General features: G+C 52.2%; 1 protein-coding gene across 4 annotated transcripts in view; it reads right to left on the reverse strand.

The window, feature by feature from the left end:
• The window catches only part of DPP9 (dipeptidyl peptidase 9), a 37,211-nt gene that overhangs the window by 13,691 nt on the left and 5,201 nt on the right, over window positions 1-18,319 (reverse strand). For all 4 annotated transcript variants that reach the window (XR_013960914.1, XR_013960915.1, XM_080674507.1 and 1 more), the window contains 10 exons: window positions 16,430-16,683; window positions 11,234-11,346; window positions 9,650-9,823; window positions 9,396-9,564; window positions 8,573-8,686; window positions 6,528-6,656; window positions 4,920-4,981; window positions 3,294-3,394; window positions 1,886-2,063; window positions 1,551-1,713 (listed from right to left, as the gene is read on the reverse strand). Coding sequence is in view for 2 of the 4 variants with exons in the window: in XM_080674507.1 (XP_080530633.1) it covers window positions 1,551-1,713; window positions 1,886-2,063; window positions 3,294-3,394; window positions 4,920-4,981; window positions 6,528-6,656; window positions 8,573-8,686; window positions 9,396-9,564; window positions 9,650-9,823; window positions 11,234-11,346; window positions 16,430-16,683 (1,457 nt within the window). In the remaining 2 variants the exon portion in view is untranslated. The remainder of the gene's footprint in view (window positions 1-1,550; window positions 1,714-1,885; window positions 2,064-3,293; window positions 3,395-4,919; window positions 4,982-6,527; window positions 6,657-8,572; window positions 8,687-9,395; window positions 9,565-9,649; window positions 9,824-11,233; window positions 11,347-16,429; window positions 16,684-18,319) is intronic.

Below are 18,319 nucleotides of genomic sequence, written 5' to 3' on the forward strand. Positions count from 1 at the left end.
AGTCACTCCTCAGTCCCTGCCTTACCCAACCCCTCGGAGCTTGTGGCTTTGCCTCTTGACACTTGGGCCCCCCTCGGCTCCTGGCACCCTGAACACATCCTCACTCGGGTCTCTGACCCCTGTGCAGGTGGCTGCTTGAGGCTCATTTGTAGGCTCTACCTCTAAACTGTAGGGCAATCCTGGCGGAGGCAGCCACACACTGAGTGACACCTAGGAACATCTATGGTTATCACAACTGGGGAGTGGGCGGGGGTCAGGGATGCTGCCCAGGATGACCATGCAGAGAATGACCTGGCCCTGAGGTCAGCAGTGCCCACAAGGGAGACCCTGCTCCAAGCTGAGGAGCCCGGCTTAACTCGCAGGCCACACTGCTTCCCTACCCAGGCTCGGCCCTGTGGCACTCTGTCCTGTCCAGGGGCTGAGATGCCATCCAAGTGTGAGGACGGCAACACTCCCATCATAATACGTTCTCTCCCCAGAATTCCGAGCACACGAATCTGCCCACGCAGCATTCCCACTACTGAGCTCTTCACCTTGGATACGTCCAAAACCCACCTCTGGATTGTTCTCTCCTAAAACTGTCGCTTTCAGAGTCTTTCCATCTCAGAATAGACCTGTGATGGAACAAATGGTGTCTGTGCCGTCTTCTTTCTCTCAGGCTCCACATCCAAATCCACAGGCAAACCATGTCAGCTAGCGGTCAAAGTGCAGAGTGCATCGAATCACCTGGGTCAGCCCAGCCCCACTGCCTGACCCCTGTTCCTGTCCTTCTCCTCACCACTCAGGCTACGTTCCACATGGCAACCTCAGGAATCATTTTAAACAGGTGGAAGACCAATGTAAAAGCCCAAGTTCTCTCCGAGACTCACAAGGCCCTACACGACCTGCCCCACCCCCTTTCTGCCCTCACCTGCCCCCTCTCTCCCCTCACTCACTCTGCTCCAGTCACACAGGCTTCCTTGCTGTTCCCTTAACATGCAGACATGGTCCTGCCCCAGGACCTTTGCATGGGCTGCTCATGAGGCCTGGAGCTCTGTGTTGCTGCCTCTGCCATTTTTACCACATCTTCCAGGTCCCTGGCTCCATGGCACATTATCCAGAGACATTCTCCTAACCACCAGCTCTAGGAAGAAAGCCCCTCATGCTCATCATTCCCGGGACAGCATCTTTCATAGTTTTTGGATTACTACTCAACTCTACCATCGTGGCACAAATACAGCCGCAGAGGACATATAAGTGACTGGGCGTGACCATGTGTCAAAAAAACTTTACAGAAACAGGCAGAGGGGCTGGGATTGACCTGCAGCTATAGTTTGCCGACCCCTGGTGTAAGAAGGGCCTGGCACCTGACAGGTGCTCAATAACTACTGTTGACTGAATGAATGAACAGCTAGCTATGGTAACCCCTGCCAGGTGTGTATGACGGGTAGCAAAGGCTAAGCTTCCTTCCCGTGGGCGTCTTAGTCAAAGGATGGGATCAGTGAACAAAGGTGCAGTGAACCTCAGCCGGCAGCCTTGATGAGCAATGGCGTGGGTCAGGCTTTGCTCACCTTCCCCGGGGCTGAAGGGCTCGCTCCAGTCGTACCCATTAGGCTGTAACACGGTGGTGACCTTGTACAAGTGGCAGAAGCCGGTCTTGCTTTCGTTGGCGCGGATGAAGCAGAGCTCGTCCTCACCCTCTGACTGGGGGAAGGGGTAGAAGATGTCATGAACCTGTCCGGGCAGAAGAGAAAAGACACGTCAGGTGAGGCCACACCCTGCCCGGAAGGTGAGGTCAAACCCAGCCCCTGTGGACTCTCCCTCCCTGGCCAGGGGGAGGCCTGCCTGAGCTCACTTCTCCACATGGGGGACCCGGGATGCACACCCAGCACCTCCCCACCCTTACATTGATCCACACGTTGGTGACCTCCTCGTACACCACGTACGGCTGGACATTACTGGGCACGGCTCTGGCAAAGGCCTCCCGCTGCTCCTCATTCTCGGTGGTGGGGATGAACAGGGCTGGGGGCAGGAGGACGAGCTGGAGCTGCTGCTGGGGCCGATCCAGGAGCATGGCCCAGGCGCTGAGAGGGCAAAAGAGAAGCCAAGGGCCTCAGGGGCCAGCAGACGGAAACTGGTGACTAACGCCCCCTTTTGTCAACGTCACCGATACCTGACCAAGTAACCGCATGACACACAGTTTCCTGGCTGGAATGCATGCTCAGGAGGGCTGACAGAACTCCACAACCTGACTTCTGGAAACGTCTTACATCATTAAATCAAAGAGCAGTTTTGAGAAAGCCATAATTTCTGTCAAATCCTCACCTACACACACCATCCTTGATTTCATACTTTGCTGTAACATGACAATTTTTTTAACTTAAATATATTTTAAATGGGGACCTATCAGTACTGTAAGTGGAAAGGCAACATCTCAAAATAAACAGGAAGCAACTAAAACCAAATGAAAGCAATTTCAGCCCAGCCAGCGTGGCTCAGTGGTTGAACCAGGAGCTCACAGTTCGATTCCTGATCAGGGCACATGCCCAGGATGTAGGCTCGATCCCTAGTGTGGGGCATGCAGGAGGCAGCTGATCAATGATTCTTTTTCATCACTGATGTTTCTATCTCTCTCTCCCTCTCCCTTCCTCTCTGAAATCAATAAAATAAAATTTTTTAAAATACATATATATATATTAAAAAAGAGCAACATCATAGGGATGGGAGGTTCCAGCGAGAGCCCATGGTCTGAGTCTAGCTGTTTCTGTTATGAAGGGAGTCTGGCAAGTGTTTGGAGCGGGGGATGCACACCCTTTCTGTAAAGGGGCCAGTGAGTCAGTATTTCAATTCTGTGGGCCACAGGTGTCCTTCACAACTATTCAACCCTGCTCTTGTAATGTGAAAGCAACCACAGACAAGCTGTAGATGAATGAGTGTGGCTCTGTGCCAATAAAACTTTATTTACACACACTGAATTGTGGGTTTTATATCACTTTCATGTATGATAAAATATTATTCTTTAGATTCCCCCGCCCTCAAATCATTTAAAATTATAAAAACCATTCTTGGCTCCTGGGCCTCACAAAAAAAGGTGGGTGGTGAAGATTGAGCCTCCGGGCCATGATTTAGGACCCGGTTAGAGATGTTTGTCTCTGATCTGAGCAGAAGGGCTAGAAAGCCAGTGAAATGGGAATCCTTCTATTTGGTGACTCCATGATTCTTAAGATAGGGGTGGAGGTAGGGGGGTAGAGAGGAGTGGCCCACTTAGGTCCTGAATATAAATAACTTAGATCCTGTCTGACAGAGAGACTCACTATTTGCCGTCTTGGGTCCACCCGGCCCGGGCGATGTATTCCGCCTTGGGGAAGAGCATGCTGAAGGGCTGCACCAGCTCCTTCTCTTGGGTCGAGACAATCTAAAGGGAAAACAGACTCGGGTCACACTCCGGCCTCATTACATGCTACCCAGGAGTAGACAGTCACTGTTAGGGGCACACTGTGTCCCCCCGCTCAAATCCACATGTTGAAGTCCTCACCCCTAGTACCTCCGAATGGGGCCTTATTTGGAAATAAAGTGGCTACAGATGTCATTAGTTTAGATGGGGTCATACAGGAGTAGGGTGGCCCCAATCCAACAGCACTAGTGTTGGAAATGTGGACACAGGTATCACATGGGTAGACTGTCTTGTGACGAGACACAGGAAGAAGGCGACAGTCTTCAAGGCAAGGAGAGAGGCCTGACAGGTCCTTTCTCGTGGCCTCAGTAGAAACCAGCACTGCCGACACCTTGATTTCAGATTTTCAGCCTCCACAACTGTGAGACAATAAACTTCTGTTGTTTAAGCCACCCCATCTGTGGGACTTTATTATGATAGCCCATTCATTGGCTGGAAACCCAGGGTTCTGGTGCAGACTGTCACTGCAAAGCCAGGTGCCCTTGGGCAAGATAGTCTCCGGATGCCACAGTTTCCTGGAGCCTAGATAGGGCTGGCATGGCATTTCCCCAGGAGGAAAAGGCAGGCAGGGCCTTAGCATGCCCCACACCCCAGCGGGCCAACCCCCTACACATCCCCAACTGCCTGTTCAGTTGGTATAACCCATACCACTGCAGGACCCTGTTTGTCTGACAAAGCCAGGGACTGTTTAAAACAAAGCCACTTGGGGCTGATCTGTGTTAAATCTGCACGAATACTCTGGTCAAGAGTGGAGAAGGGGTCTGGTTAGGGCCGAATTTTGCCCAGAACAAAAACTGACTCAATTACTAGAGTAAGTGTAGTTTATCATATGCTTTCTTCTGAAACATTACACAAGGATGCATTTTGGCAAAAATATGCAAGGGCTTTCTCAGCTTGTCTGAACTCTAACCTCTAACGTGTGGGGCCTGACGTCCCCAAAGCCCTTCTCAGTCACAGCTGCTCTTGCCCTCCTAAGGAGGCCTGAGCAACAACTCCCTAAGTGATGAGGGCCTCTTGTCATTTAAGAGTGAGGTGCAGCCCTAACTGGTTTGGCTCAGTGGCTAGAGTGTCGGCCTGCGGACTCAAGGGTCCCGGGTTCGGTTCCGGTCGGGGGCATGTGCCTTGGTTGCGGGCACGTGCCCAGTGGGGAGTGTGCAGGAGGCGGCTGGTCGATGGTTTCTCTTTCATTGATGTTTCTAGCTCTCTGTCCCTCTCCCTTCCTCTCTGTGGAAAATCAATAATAAAATATATCAAAAAAAAAAAAAAAAAAAGAGTGAGGTGCAGAGTGACAGGGGGCAGCAGGGCCCAGCCTGGAAGCAGAGCTCTGGACGGTGTTGTTTTGCATTCAGTTGGCCAAGAGGAGCACCTGCCGCGGGAAGCGGGTGAGCAGCCTGCTGATGCTACCCAACTACCTACCCAGCTCAACACACACACCCTGACCCCTCTTCTCATCCAGAAGCTCCTCGGGGCTCTCTGGCCCTCTTACCTTGCCTTGACTGTCAGTCTGAAACTCGGCCAGCTTCAAGGCGATCTTTGGATTCTTGCTACCTACAGAAATGAAAAGTGAGGTGAGCCTGGCAGGTGTCGACCATGTAGGGTGAGAGCAGGTGTTGGGGGGAGGGTGCAGGGGGACACAGAAAGGTGACACATTGGCATGGGGGAGGGGGAGGAAGGGTGTCCAAAGGTCTCTCCATGGGCAGGTCTCCCTCTCTGGTCCAGGCACAAAGTCCTTGAGCAGGACTTTCTGACTTTGGGCCAGGACCTCATTCCAGACAGAGTGATGTACAACCTCTAGTTGATGGGGAGGTCATGGTGGAACATACACGAGGAAGACACCTGCTGCCTTTGGAGAGCTTGAAATCTGGCTGTGAAGACCGGACAGATCTATGATAAAACCACCAACAATGCAGAAAGGTGGCCCACATCCAACCCGGGGGAGGCAGGTGGCTTATAGATTGGAACTAAGGCGTGCTCCCAGAGGTGGGATTTGGTTCAGGCTCCAGGTATTTCTATGACGAATCTCAACTCTGGCACTCAGAGCTCTAGCACCCCAGGCAGGGAATGTCTCCGAGCCTCAGTGCTCTCATTTGTCAAATGGGGAGGGAGGAGACTGACTTTCCCATTTGCATTGGGGGTTGGAAATATCCTCTAGGAGGCTCTGCCAGCATAGCAGACAGGAGGTGCTGCTCGCTGCAGGTAGTGAGAACAACTCTTTTATTTGCTTCCTTGGAGGCGGCAAACAAGAGGCCTGCAGGCTGAACCTGGCCCGTCACGTATTTTGTTTGGCTTACTAGGTATTTTTATTTTTATCTTTTTAAAATATATTTTTATTAATTTTGAGAGGAAGGGAAAGTGACAGAGAGATAGAAACATCAATGATGAGAGAGAATCATCAATTGGCTGCCTCCTGCACACCCTCACCAGGGATCAAGCCTGCAACCCAAGCATATGCCCTGACTGGGAATCAAACCATGACCTCCTGGTTCATAGGTTGACGCTCAACCACTGAGCCACATCCGGCTGGGCTTACTAAGTATTTTCAAATAATTCGAGCAACATTTAAGAACTGGAGATTTCTGCCAGCCAGTGTTGCTCAGTGGTTGAGCATCGACCTATGAATCAGGAGGTCATGGTTTGATTCCTGGTCAGGGTACAAACCCAGGTTTCTGGCTCAATTCTCAGGTGTGCAGGAGGCAGCTGATCGATGATTTTCTCTCATCACTGATGTTTCTCTCTCTCTTTCCCTCTCCTTTCTTCTCTCTGAAATCAATAAAAACATATTTTAAAAAAAGAACTGGGTGATTCTCAAATGAGTCTGGATTTACAGTTTCTCTTGAGAAACAGGCAAACTCGAGTCCGTATCCTCACAAGGTGGTGAATGTCTGATGCGTCTCAGGTTGGGGCCCACATCCCATAACAATCTCCCCCGCTAGCTCCTTCTGTCTCCAGGGCCCGGAAGCGGTGCGGGCCCTGCTGTTGTTCCTGAGCCTGGCCTGCTCCTGAGTCCTGGGGGCCCATCCTAGCTGGTGCCTCACCTTACTCTATGAGAACTCAGACCACTGCCCAGCCATCCCCACCTGTCCTGGGCACTCACCTGTCCGGGGGTATCGGTACGAGTCTGTCTTCCTTTCTTCTAGTGCAGGAGAGGGCACATGAATGACCTCCACCTCAGACTCATCGACTTCCTCGTACAGGATTCGCAGTGTCTTGTGGCCTTCTGAACCTGGGAGGAGGCAGGGGACACCACTGAGGGTGCCAGGAGGCCACCCCATCCCGTGCACATGAGGGACTGCTGTGCCACAGCTGGGCCCAGGCAAGAGCATGAGCCTTTGGGCTGGAACCCGGGGCTGCCCTTTACTAGACCTTCAGCCAGTCACACCTCCTCTTGGGGCCTCAGTTCCCTTACTGCACAATGGGGACAAGGCCTGAACTATTCCCAGCACAAAATGGTGTGGGAAATGGCTATGGAGGGGGTTTGTGTGCTGAAGTGTGTATGTTCCTATCAAATCCCTACGTTGAAGCCCTAACCCCAGGACCTCTTAATGTGACTGTATTTGGAGAAGGGGTCTTTGGAGAGGTGGTTAAGGTAAAATGAGGTCATTAGGTTGGGCCCTAATCCAAAATAACTGGTGTCCTTATAAGAAGAGATTAAGAACAGACATGCACAGAGGGAAGACCTGTGAGGAGACATGGAGAACAAGCCAAGGAGAGGGGCCAAGGTGCTGACACCTTGACCTCGGACTTGCAGACTCCAGCACTGTGAGACAACAAATGTCTATCAGGTAGGCCCTCAGTCTGTGGGAGCAGGTTCAGCAGCCCAAGTTAATTAACACCTGTCTCCAGAAGAAGAATTACAATAAAGATCATTGTGAGAATACGTAGATCACTGGGTGGTAACAGCTGAGGAAGGAATGGGGTGACTGGCCAAGCTGATGTCACAGGGACAGAGCCCGTGGCCGCTCCTTCCTCAGCAGGCCCTTTCCTTCCTTAGCCACTGAGAAGGTTCTCCTTCTGCTTTCTGTTCTCCCCTAAGAGTCACTATGGACAGACCAAAGATGTCTCCAGAAGCACCCTGCCTGCTCCACACCTGCGTTAGGGCGGACCACTGGATGCCTAAGAGGCCGAGTGGCTTGCTCGAGGCCATGTGGCTTGGGAGTGGCAGCACTGTGCTTCCGACTCAGCTGTGACAAACAGGTGTCTCCCGACATTGTGCAATGTCCCCTAAAGGCAGGTTCACCCCAGCTGAGAACGACTGATATACGCCCAGAAGATCACCCACCAGGATCGGTGTATAAAGGTATTTGTAGGAGTACTGATTACGACACCAAAATAAAACGAAAACCCACAACTAGAAACAACCAAAGAACTAGCTCAATAAACCATGGCACATTCACGCTCCAAAGAGTTCTTTGTGTGCTGACTGCAATGGATTGTGTCCCCCCAAATTCAAATGTTAAAGCCTATCCCCGATATAATGGCATTACATGATGGGGCCTTTGGGAGGTGATTAGGTTATAAGGGTGGAGCCCTCATGAGTGGGGTGTCCTTATGAAAGAGACCCCACGACATGAGGACACAGCAAGAAGGTGCCATCTGTGAACCAGGAAGAGGTTCTCACCAGACACCAAATCTTCTGGCGCCTTTATCTTGAATTCCCAGCCTTGAGAACCATGAGATGTAAGTAAGTGCTGTTTATAAGGCCCCCAAACTGCGGTGTGGTTATAGCAGCCCAAATGGACTGAGACACTGATATCAATAGAAAGGTTGCTGAGATTTCTTTAAAGTGAAAAGTGCAAAGAGCAGAAAAGCACATAGAATCTATTAATAAAAGAAGTGTACACAGAGCATTTTTGTTGTTAATCCTCAACCAAGAATATTTTTTCCATTGGTTTTCAGAGAGAATTGAAGGGAGGGAGGGGGAGAAAGAAGAGAGAGAAAGAGAAACATCGATTGGAGAGAGCCACATCAATTAGTTGCCTCTAGCACCTGCCCTGGGCCAGGGATCAAACCTGCAACCCAGGTACATCCCCTTGACCAGGAATCGAACCCACAACTCTTTAGTGCACGGGCCAATTCTCAAACCACTTAACCAGTGGCCAGGACAATAGAAGCATTTTTTAAAAATGGAAAGGGACCTACCTTCCCAGGAGGCTGTAGGACACCACCAGTAGCCGGTGAAGCGGTCGAATTCTTCCTGGATGACGAAGGTGGCCACGCCTGCAGATTTGGGGTCCTCGAGAACGTTGGATAAGCCTGAAGGAGAAAGCAGGACGAGAGGTGAGGAGTCTTATTTAAAGCAGGTTTCTCGCCCTTGGCACTGCTAACATTGGGGTCAGCACATTCTCTGTGGGGGGCTGTTCTGAGCACTGTGGGGTGTTGAGTAGCATCTCTGAAATCCCACCCACTCGATCCCAAGACATCCCCACCCAGCTATGACAACTAAAAGTGTCCCTGGACACGGCCAGTGTCTGAGTTGCCCCCGGCTGAGCTGCTCAGGTTTAGAGCGAGGGCACCAGGGCTGTGGGGCAGGACAGGGGGGCAGGTCTGAGGCCTCGCCAGGTGCAGAGTTCCGAAAACATCTTTAGAAGGGGAAGGTCACCTTCCAATGAGGAGGGGCATGAGGGAAAACTCGGAGAGTAGGTGAGAGCTGAGCTTGAACCATGGAGTCAGAAAGGAGAGCAGAGGTGGGAGGGGCCGAGTGAGCAGAGGTGCAGAATAAGTGTCTGGTGGAGGGAGGCCACAGAGGGCCACACAGGAGGGTGGCTTGTGAGAGCTGGGTTCAGGAAGGTGCCTGGGGTCAGGGAGAGTGGAGTGGGGGCAGGGTATTTTCTAGAAGCTGGACTGGTGCCTTTGATGACTGTGCCTGGAAAGTGCTGAACTGGGCCTGGCCCAACAGACCACACCCCTGGGTGCAGGTTCCTGTCCACCCTGGCCAGGACTTGGCGCCCTCTGCCCGCTTTACCCCTGTGGCAGAAAGTCAGCCGCTGCTCTTCGCCTGTCTCAATGTTGGCCACCCACAGGTCACTGTTGTTGATGAAGGAAAAGAAGGCGGGGTCGGCAGGGCAGATCTTGGGGTCCATCCGAGGCCCAGAACACTGGGTCTTGATTTCCAATGGCTTCATGGGGGACACCTGGGGACAGAGAGGCCTGGCTCAGGGGGGGGGGCAGGATGCCGCCCACCTGCCCACCCCACCGCAGCGAGGGACCAGCACTTACCATGAAGCCATTCTTGCCCCCGTCCCGACAGTGGAAGAGGCTGTTGCTGGCCTGGAAGAGGAAGAGGCCGCTCTCGCTGTGGAAGTCATAGGAGGTGATGCCAAAGACGCCCAGGCGCTTCCGCTCCCGCAGCAGCTCCTCCTCGCGAGAGTAGACCCCGTGGTGGGGCGTGGCCTGGGGACACATGGGAGACAGATGCCAGTGTCAGCAGCCAGAGACCCTGGCACCTGGGCACTACCAGGAGGGACCTGACTATCTGACCTGGGTCCAGGCTAGAGAGAATGTTCTGATGAGCAGCGCTGCACCGAGAACGGGTGGCAGAGTCCTTTTCAGGTCTTACATGGAGCTCCTCCTCTCTTGCCTGCCTCTGGGCTTCCCTGTGCCCCTTTCCCATGGAAACTCCAAGGCAGAGAGGACTGTCTTCTGCCCCACAGCACGGAGAGACACTGCTGGACTGCTCTTCCCAGGTCCCCAAGGCCAACCCTACAGATGCCTCCACCCTCTTCACCCCTTCTTCCTGCCAAGAGCATTCGATCTGAACCCACCTAACATCAGTCATACTTTCTGCACAGATGGGGGTTGGGGCAAATTCCAGACCACCTGACCACCCACACATCCAACCCTGGCGGGTCTGGGCAGCTAAAATACTGTGGGCAAGGAGAGTTCTGAAGATGACATGGAGATGGAGAGGAACACTAATGATAAGAAATGCCTTTAAAAAAAAGCAGAACTCAAGCCCTATAGAGCATCAGCCTGTGGACTGAAGGGACTTGGGTTCAATTTCGGTCAAGGGCACATGTCCAGGTTGCAGGCTCAATCCCCAGTAGGGGGTGTGCAGGAGGCAGCCAATCAATGATCCTCTCATTGATGTTTCTACTCTCTGAAATCAATAAAAAAAATACTTAAATAAATAAAATAAAAAAAGCAGAACCCAAAGCAAAATTACCCCCTTGCTGAGACAAAAGCTGTGAATACAGCTCCTTGGCTTGGGGACTAAATGGGGCAGGCAAAAGGGAGAGCTGTTGCGTTGGCATGGAGAAACTCAGAGTGTGTCATCCCCCCACACCCTACTGTCAACTTCCTTTTACAGAACTAAACCAACCAATGAAAAAGGCGCTCTCGTTCTTCACCCGCCATCCTTCTCCCTAGAACTGAGTCAACTCTGGATGACATTAATTATTAGCCAAGTCTCCATAAAAAGGCCTGGGCCCAAGTCAGTTCAAGTCTTTGGTGAGGCATTTAAAAGGAAGAGATGCTTTGATAAGCACTCTTATCAGAAGCCTAGACTCTGGGGCTGAGCACAGACTGGCGGAGAGGGGAAAGGGGAGAGTGGAGAGGGGAAGGGGGAGATGGGAGAGGGGAGCGGGAAGAAGAGGGAGGAGGGAGAGGGGAAAAAGAAAGGGGGGAAGAGGAAGGGGGGAGAGGGGAGGGCTGCGGTGAGTGGGAAGCTCTGCTCTGCAGTGTGCGTGAACTGTGTGGCTGGCCTGGGCCCCTCGGGAGTTGAGGACCCACGGAAATGGTGTACAGTCTGAGGACCTGGTCACCTCCCTCACCCACAGGCAGGACCCGAAAGGTGCAGCTCACCTGGAAATGGTCCAGCATCTGCTTCCAAGACAGGAGCAGCAAAGCCTCTTTCCGGACTTTCCTGGGGATCTCAGAGTAGAGGAGGGAGTTCTCTCGGCTGCCATAAGGCATCCCTTGGGGGAAGAGGAGTAAAACAGAATGGGTAACTTGGCCCAGCACAGGGCCGAGCCAGCCTCAGGCTCTCCGTGCCTGGGCCCAGCTGGTTCCTTCTGCTTCTATGTCATCCTGCCAGTACAACCTGGCTGCACACCCCTCCCCAGAGAAGCTACGAACCCAGGTTTAAGCATGTCAGCCGTAGTACCAGATCCTCCACGGCTGAGATGTGTGTGCTGAATTTCTTGGACTAAATTACTGAAGAAACAGCACACACACAATAGAACAAAAAAAGGCTGGTCAGGGCTATCCAGCTCTCAACAGATGAGGCTCCGGTCTTCAATGTCCTTTATTAAAAGCTTTTGCAAAGGCCAGGAATTGCTCTAGGATTAGAGCAAGTGTGTGTCTAGTCAAGCATCTCTTCCCTTGGCACTGGTGACACTGGGACCTGGTCACTCTCTGTGGGGGACATCCTGGGCGCTGTGGCATGTGGAGCAGCATCCCTGGCCCCATCTACTCAATGCCAGGAGTATCCCTAGTCATGATGACTATAGATGTCCCCAGATGTTGCCCAGTGTCCCTTGGAGGGCAGAACCTCCCCGACAGAACCACTGACCTAACCTTATCTATAAAATTACAGCAGCTGCACAGTGAGGATTCTGTGTGCATTAAATGAGGTAAGAAATACAAAGCACTTAGCATATGTCACTCAGAGACATCAACCTAATTCCAGTAAGTTGTAATTTTTCACATTCTTACATCTCTGATGTTGAGATGTGTCTTATTGTTGAAGGTGCTGTCCTGTTCTTAGTGGTAAATAAAACAATGGCAGATCTTCCAACCGGTAATGTCTTTACTTTGGATGGATGACAATACAATTGCTGTTAATAAAGTTAACGGCAGAGCCCTGGCCAGTAGCTCAGTGGTTAGAGTGCTGCCCGTGCACCCAAGAGTCATAGGTTTGATTCCCAGTCAAGGGCACACCCCGGGGTTGCAAGTTTGATCTCTGGGTCCCCACTGGGGTGTGTGCGGGAGGCAACCAATTGATGAATGTCTTTCACATCAATGTTTCTCTTCCCACCCCTCCTCTCTCTCCCTCTCTTTCTCTCTCTCTCCCTTCCCTCCCTCCCTTCCACTCTCTTTAAAAATCAATGGGAAAAAATCATTGGGGGAGGATTAACCAATGATTACAGTTATCTGTTTACAGTTATCTTTATAGGTAGCTTCTCGATACAGCAAGTGACATGGGTTTTCCACTTATGATAAAGTTGCTCGCCAAGTATAGTTAGCAAAATAAAAGCATATTTAAAGAGAATTATTAGGTTAATAAGGGTTCCTTTAAAAGTAGATTTAAGGAAAATACGAAGTTAACTTAGATGGGCAGGTGGATAGCACTCACAGTTCGATGCCTAAGGACCCTTTAAGCTGCTTCCATTTGTTTCATCCCCAGCTGGGGATGATACTGCCCGGCCATGCTGCCCACTGCACATGCACTGGACAACCTCTGTCTGCAGAGTTCTGTGGGACAGCTGGAGCTTTCCAAATGGGAAGTCAAGGGTGTGGCCTTGCCAAGGATACTGGAACCACCTTCTTCCTAGCTGATGGCCTAAGCTAGCACATTCCCTGGATGAGCTGCCCTCAGCACCAGTGTCGGTGATGATCGGCGTGCAAGGCAGGGGTCTGAAATGACCAATGACTACCGCTGATTTCTGCCTTCACTGCCCCTCCTCTGCCTTCTCATTCCAGCTCTGTCCCCTCTTTAGGAACAGCACCCCATCTCCAATGCAACCACCATCTCTACCACCATGCACTGTGGCCTGGGTGACTGGCTTGGTGGGGCATAGGACCCTGGATCTGGACATAGGACACAAGGACACAGTGGTCTTGTATCTCCTGCCTAAAGGGCCCCCAAAGCTGCCTGGGGCCCTGCGCTCTCCCTGTCCTATATGAGAGGCTTATGTGCCCAGGGAGGGAGAGGAGAGCCAGGAGAGGCTTTCCTGACATTGCAGTTTGAGCCCTGGAACCTGAGCCACCGCCACCCCATCTGCCTGGCAGCAGCAGCCGGCACAGTCCCTTCTCTGATCCATCTTGAGTGCACTGGGCTTCATCAGGCGCATCTGAAAGAGCCTTCCCTAAGGACTCAGTGATTGGCTCCACGTGCCCTGACTGGCAAAGCCTGGTGCCCACCGAGGAGGCAGGGGTCCCAGGGAAAGCAGGGGGAGGTGGCGCATAGAGCGGCAGGTGAGGCATCGCCCTTGGAGGCCCCTTCTGTTTCATCCACAGAGTCGCTGACTGCCAGCATGCTCAGGTGCTGGGCTAGTGCAAAGCCATGTTATAAATACTTGGGGGGCTCTGGAGAGGGCTGCCCCAGAAACTTGGACATGAAGTGAAGTCAAGGGTATCAAGGGTACCCTGAGGATATTGAGTGATTCAGACTGGATCAGCTCAAGGGTGAGCAGTGTCACCCCGAAAGAGGCAGTACAGATCTGAACTGTTCTAGGCACACTTTGGGGTCTTTGCCGGGCCCACAGCCCTTGTCTCAAGCCACCCCTACTCACTGGGATGGGCCCTCAGAGCCTTCTGTGGACTTCGGGTACCGGCCCACCCCAGCTACAGACATACCCACAGGCTGTGACCAATTGGACAAGTGGACATCTGACCTATGTTGAACCAATCTGATTCCTTCTCCCAGAAACCCATTTCCGCTGTTGGCTAGAACCCTAGACGAGTAACCCTGGGCGCGGACGGCAGGGCAGTAAAAGTGGACCCATGGAGAAGAACACATGCAGGGGGCAGGGGGGCGGGGTACCCAGAGATGCCCCTGCGACCTGACTACAAGGTGTACTTGGTGGCTCAAAGGAGCTCAGAGGATTTCTGTCCCTTCCAGCAGCTCTGTAGATGGCTCTCAAAGATGTCCACACCCTAATCCCCAGAACCTGTGAATATGTTACATTCTGTAGCAAAAGGGATTTTGCAAATGGGATTAAGTTAAGAATCTTAAACTGGGGAGATTAGGGTGGATTATCTACATGTAATCATGCCTTATAAGGAGGCAGAGAGAGCCTTCAGACACAGAGGAGGCAGTGATGTGACCATGGAGCAAAGACTGCAGCGATGTAGCTACAAGCCAGGGAATGGCAGTAGCCACCAGCAGCTGAAAGAGGCCAGAAACAATTCTCCCTTAGAGCAGGGAGCCCCATGTAGCCCTGCCAACACCTTGATTTCAGCCCAGAGAAACTGATTTTAGAGTTCTGATGCCCTGACTGTGAGAGGATAAATCTTGGTTGTTTTAAGCCACCTACTTACTTGGTGGTATTTTGTTACAGCAGCAGCCCTAGGAAACTCATATAAGTACCTTGACCTGGATGGAATCTGAACTTGAGTGAGTGACCAAAGAAAGTGGAAAAGGGGATTGAGGGGGGCCAGGAAACTGCAGGAAAAAGAGGCAACAGCTCACCAGTCTCCCTGAATCTTGGCCACTTTTAGTCCTAACAGCCAAGCTAATTCCTTGGCTAAATGAAGCTTGAAGCACACACATCCAACCCTAATTTCTCCTAGGCTAGACCTGGCAAACTGTTTTCTGTAAAGGGCCGTACAGTAAATATTTTCAACTTTGCAGGCCATCTGACCTTTGTTACACCTATATTCAAAAGCAGCCATCGACAGAAATAAACGAGTGGGCATGCTGGGCATCAGTAAAACTAGATTTCCAAAAGCAGCCGGCTGTCGCTTGATGACCCCCATGCTAGTTCATTCCCCTTTCTGACCCTGTGCTTGCCCAACCGCCATTGGGTTCCACGTGGGTCTCTATGAGGAGGGCCTGCATTGACTGTGGGAAGCAGCGAGCCATCTGCTGTCCATCTAGGTCACAGTCACAATCATTAGCATGGGGTTAACCTCAGGCAGAATGACCTTCATTCATTCATTCATTCCATCACTCACTCCGATACTGACTGAGGGCGGAGGGCATGACCAGGAATGGGCACTGTCCCAGGAGCTGAGGATACAGAGAGACTGATCTGGGCCCCGGAAGCTGAGAGTGCTGAGCACGGAAACCTGCCTTGGGTCAACAATCATGTGTCATACTGCTTTCAAACACACTTGGAACTGCATTTGCTCCGTGACACCTTTAGGTAAAGTAGGGCAACATTCACTTGCTCAGCAGATATTAACTGTCTGCCTCCTGGGAGCCAGGCTAGGGCTTGGCTGCCGAGGGTACCCTGAAGCTTCCCACCTGGCCTGGTGGGGAACACACACACGTGAACAACTGCAGATGTGTAGAATGCTGCTCCACAGGCGCACACCCGGAGGAGAAGGAAGTGATTAGTTGTTAACATGCTTATCCAGGTATCTGGGGCAGCCGCGCAAAAATGTGGCAGGCCATCCTCTGTTGTTAAGACCACAGGGCGTACGACTGTGCAATCACGGAGCTTTCATGAGCCTTATTTATTTATTTAACTATCCAGCCAAGGATATGGTTTTACTGATTTTTAGAAAGGGAGAGACACAGACATCGATTGTTTGCCTCTCATACTCTCCCTGACCGGGGACCGAACCCACAACCTAGGAATGTAAGAATCAAACTGGAAACCTTTTTGGTGTATGGGATGATGCTCCAGCCAGCTGAGCCACCTGGCCAGGGCTTTCCATGGGCCTTCTTAACACTTCACTCCATAGCCAGAGCCTACTGGAGTTACTTGTGGCTCCCGCTGCAGAGGGAGTCCCACAGCTCCCAAGCCCAGGCCAGGGGCAGGCCCAACTGACTGGTACTGAAACAATCTCAGTGGCTCAGGCCCATGTTCCAGGCCTGAACCATAGCACCCTGCAGCACAGACAGGGCCCACTGGCCTCTGCCCCCCTCACCTGCACAGCTGACCCACTTGAGGACCCTGGGCCAGACCTTCATTGTGAACAGATGTCTGTGGGGGCATGGCAGTTTGCGCAGGGCCAGGCCCATCTATTTGGACCTTCTAACTACGAGGACCAGCTGACCTGTGGACACTAGAGGCCTTAGTAACAGCCATCTCAGAATCACTGTCCTGCTCAAGGGCAGCCCCCGGGCCCAAAGGAGCTAGAGGGCCCGCAGGGACATGGGAGGCTTACCTAGGTAGTAGAGGCGGTGGGAGTGGGGGCTTGACTCATCTGTCTTCTGCACAAACTGGAAGTCATGAGGAGCCTTGTTGACGATCAGGCCCGAGTTCTTGCGGCTGCCATGGATGATGTTCCGGAGCCCTTCCCATGAGTGCTTCTGCACCTGGAAGTGGGTTGCCGGGTCCTCCATCTCGACCGGGTCGCCTGGGTCGGACATCGGCGCCCCAGTGGCCATCCTCTCCGCCCCCTCAGAATTCAGCGAGAAGCTATGAGGAGGAAGGGACAAGCGGGAAGAAAATGAGAAGGGAAGTGGTACCCGAGTTCCATATACGAGCTGCCTCCTCATCAGACACTCCAATTCCCTCTGCCAAACCCCACACTGTGCAACTTTCCCTGTCCCCTAAATATTTCTTAAATCGTTACACTTCTCTCCAACACCATGACGGCTAAGATCCAAGCCACCGTCACCTCTCAGCTGAATGATGGTAACTGTCTACCAACTCAAAACCCTTTCTTGGGGGTTTTCCCTTCGGTGAAAGCCAGTCCTCATATTAGCCTTCAGAGCTCTGTCCTCTGCCTCGGCCACTCTCGAACCTCAATGCCTGTCATCACTATGCCCCAGGCGAACTGGCCTTCTCTCAGCTCCTCAAACAGCCCAGACTCCTTCCCACCCCAGAGCCTTTGCTCATGCTGTTCCTTCTGCCAGGACACTTTTTAAACTCCTCTCTTTGCTCAAGTAACATCAAATCAGATCTCAGCTTAAATATCTGTCAGGTCCTTAGAAACTTTCTATGACCATCATACCAAAGCTGGCCTCTCCGTTAATCTTTCACATGCCACCCACAGAGAATGCGTCACAATGATGGCCTGTCAAGCGCCTGGCTCCCCCATGTCTGTCCTATTCATGGCTGTGTCCCCAGAACCTCACGTGACTCTGGCACAGCGGGCATTCCACAGAGAGCCATGGAAGACCACTGGCCCATGCACAGAAGCCTGAGCACAGAGAATTAATTGCCAAACCTCATCACCTGTGCCATCAGCTTGCTGGCCAGCAGGAAAAACTTGTGCCTCACCGGAGGCGCTCAGAGAAGCAGGCAGATATTCCCCGGGACCGTGAGAACTCGGTGAGAGTGTGCATGTGCACACCCTCCCCTCAGAGGCCATTCCACTCCAGAGCAGCTGTGGCCGTGCAGAGGCCCCCTCCCTCCCTCTCCCACCCACACTGCTGAGCACACTTCTTGACCAAACTGGCCTGGCCAGGCAAATATTTGTTTTAGAGAAATCTAAACACAAACATGGTGACCCAGTTGTGGAAGAGCCAGGACCATCTCATGAGGCCATCCAAAACGAGCGCAATGAGCTGGGGTGTCCTGCCCCTTAGTCAGAAGGAGCTGTCAGTTCAGCTCCTCCTAGACTGGCTTTGAAGACATAGAGCCTTCAGAGCCCTCGGGTCAAACAAACCAAACCCAGAGATGGCGGGAGACTCACTGAGGGGTGATAGGTGGGACCGGTTGAGCATTCCAGAACCCACATGGACCCAAGCACCACCAGCAACAAGCCCAGAAAGCCAAGCCAGGGCGACTCCTCTCACCATCCAGCCCTCCCAAACTCTGCTACCACAACTCAAGCCTTGTTCACAGCAGAAAACAGATCGTGACCTCCAGGGTCCCCAAAGGGAACCCCAGAAGCAAAGAGCCTGGAGAAAGCACTCACAAAGTCGAATGGCTTATCTCCAAAGCAAAGAGTGACAAAAAAGATCTTGCCTCCAATCGCTACAGAGAGTCCAAGGAGGGAAAATGCGATCCAGGAGATGAGAAATGAAATGAAACATTGGAGAAACTTCTAAGAATCTTCTAGACGCAGTGGGGCAGCCCGAGCTCCCAGACAGGCGAAGGCTTGGTG

The sequence above is a fragment of the Plecotus auritus genome, assembly GCF_963455305.1.
Source record: "Plecotus auritus genome assembly, chromosome: 6".
In the NCBI taxonomy this organism is placed as follows: domain Eukaryota; kingdom Metazoa; phylum Chordata; class Mammalia; order Chiroptera; family Vespertilionidae; genus Plecotus; species Plecotus auritus.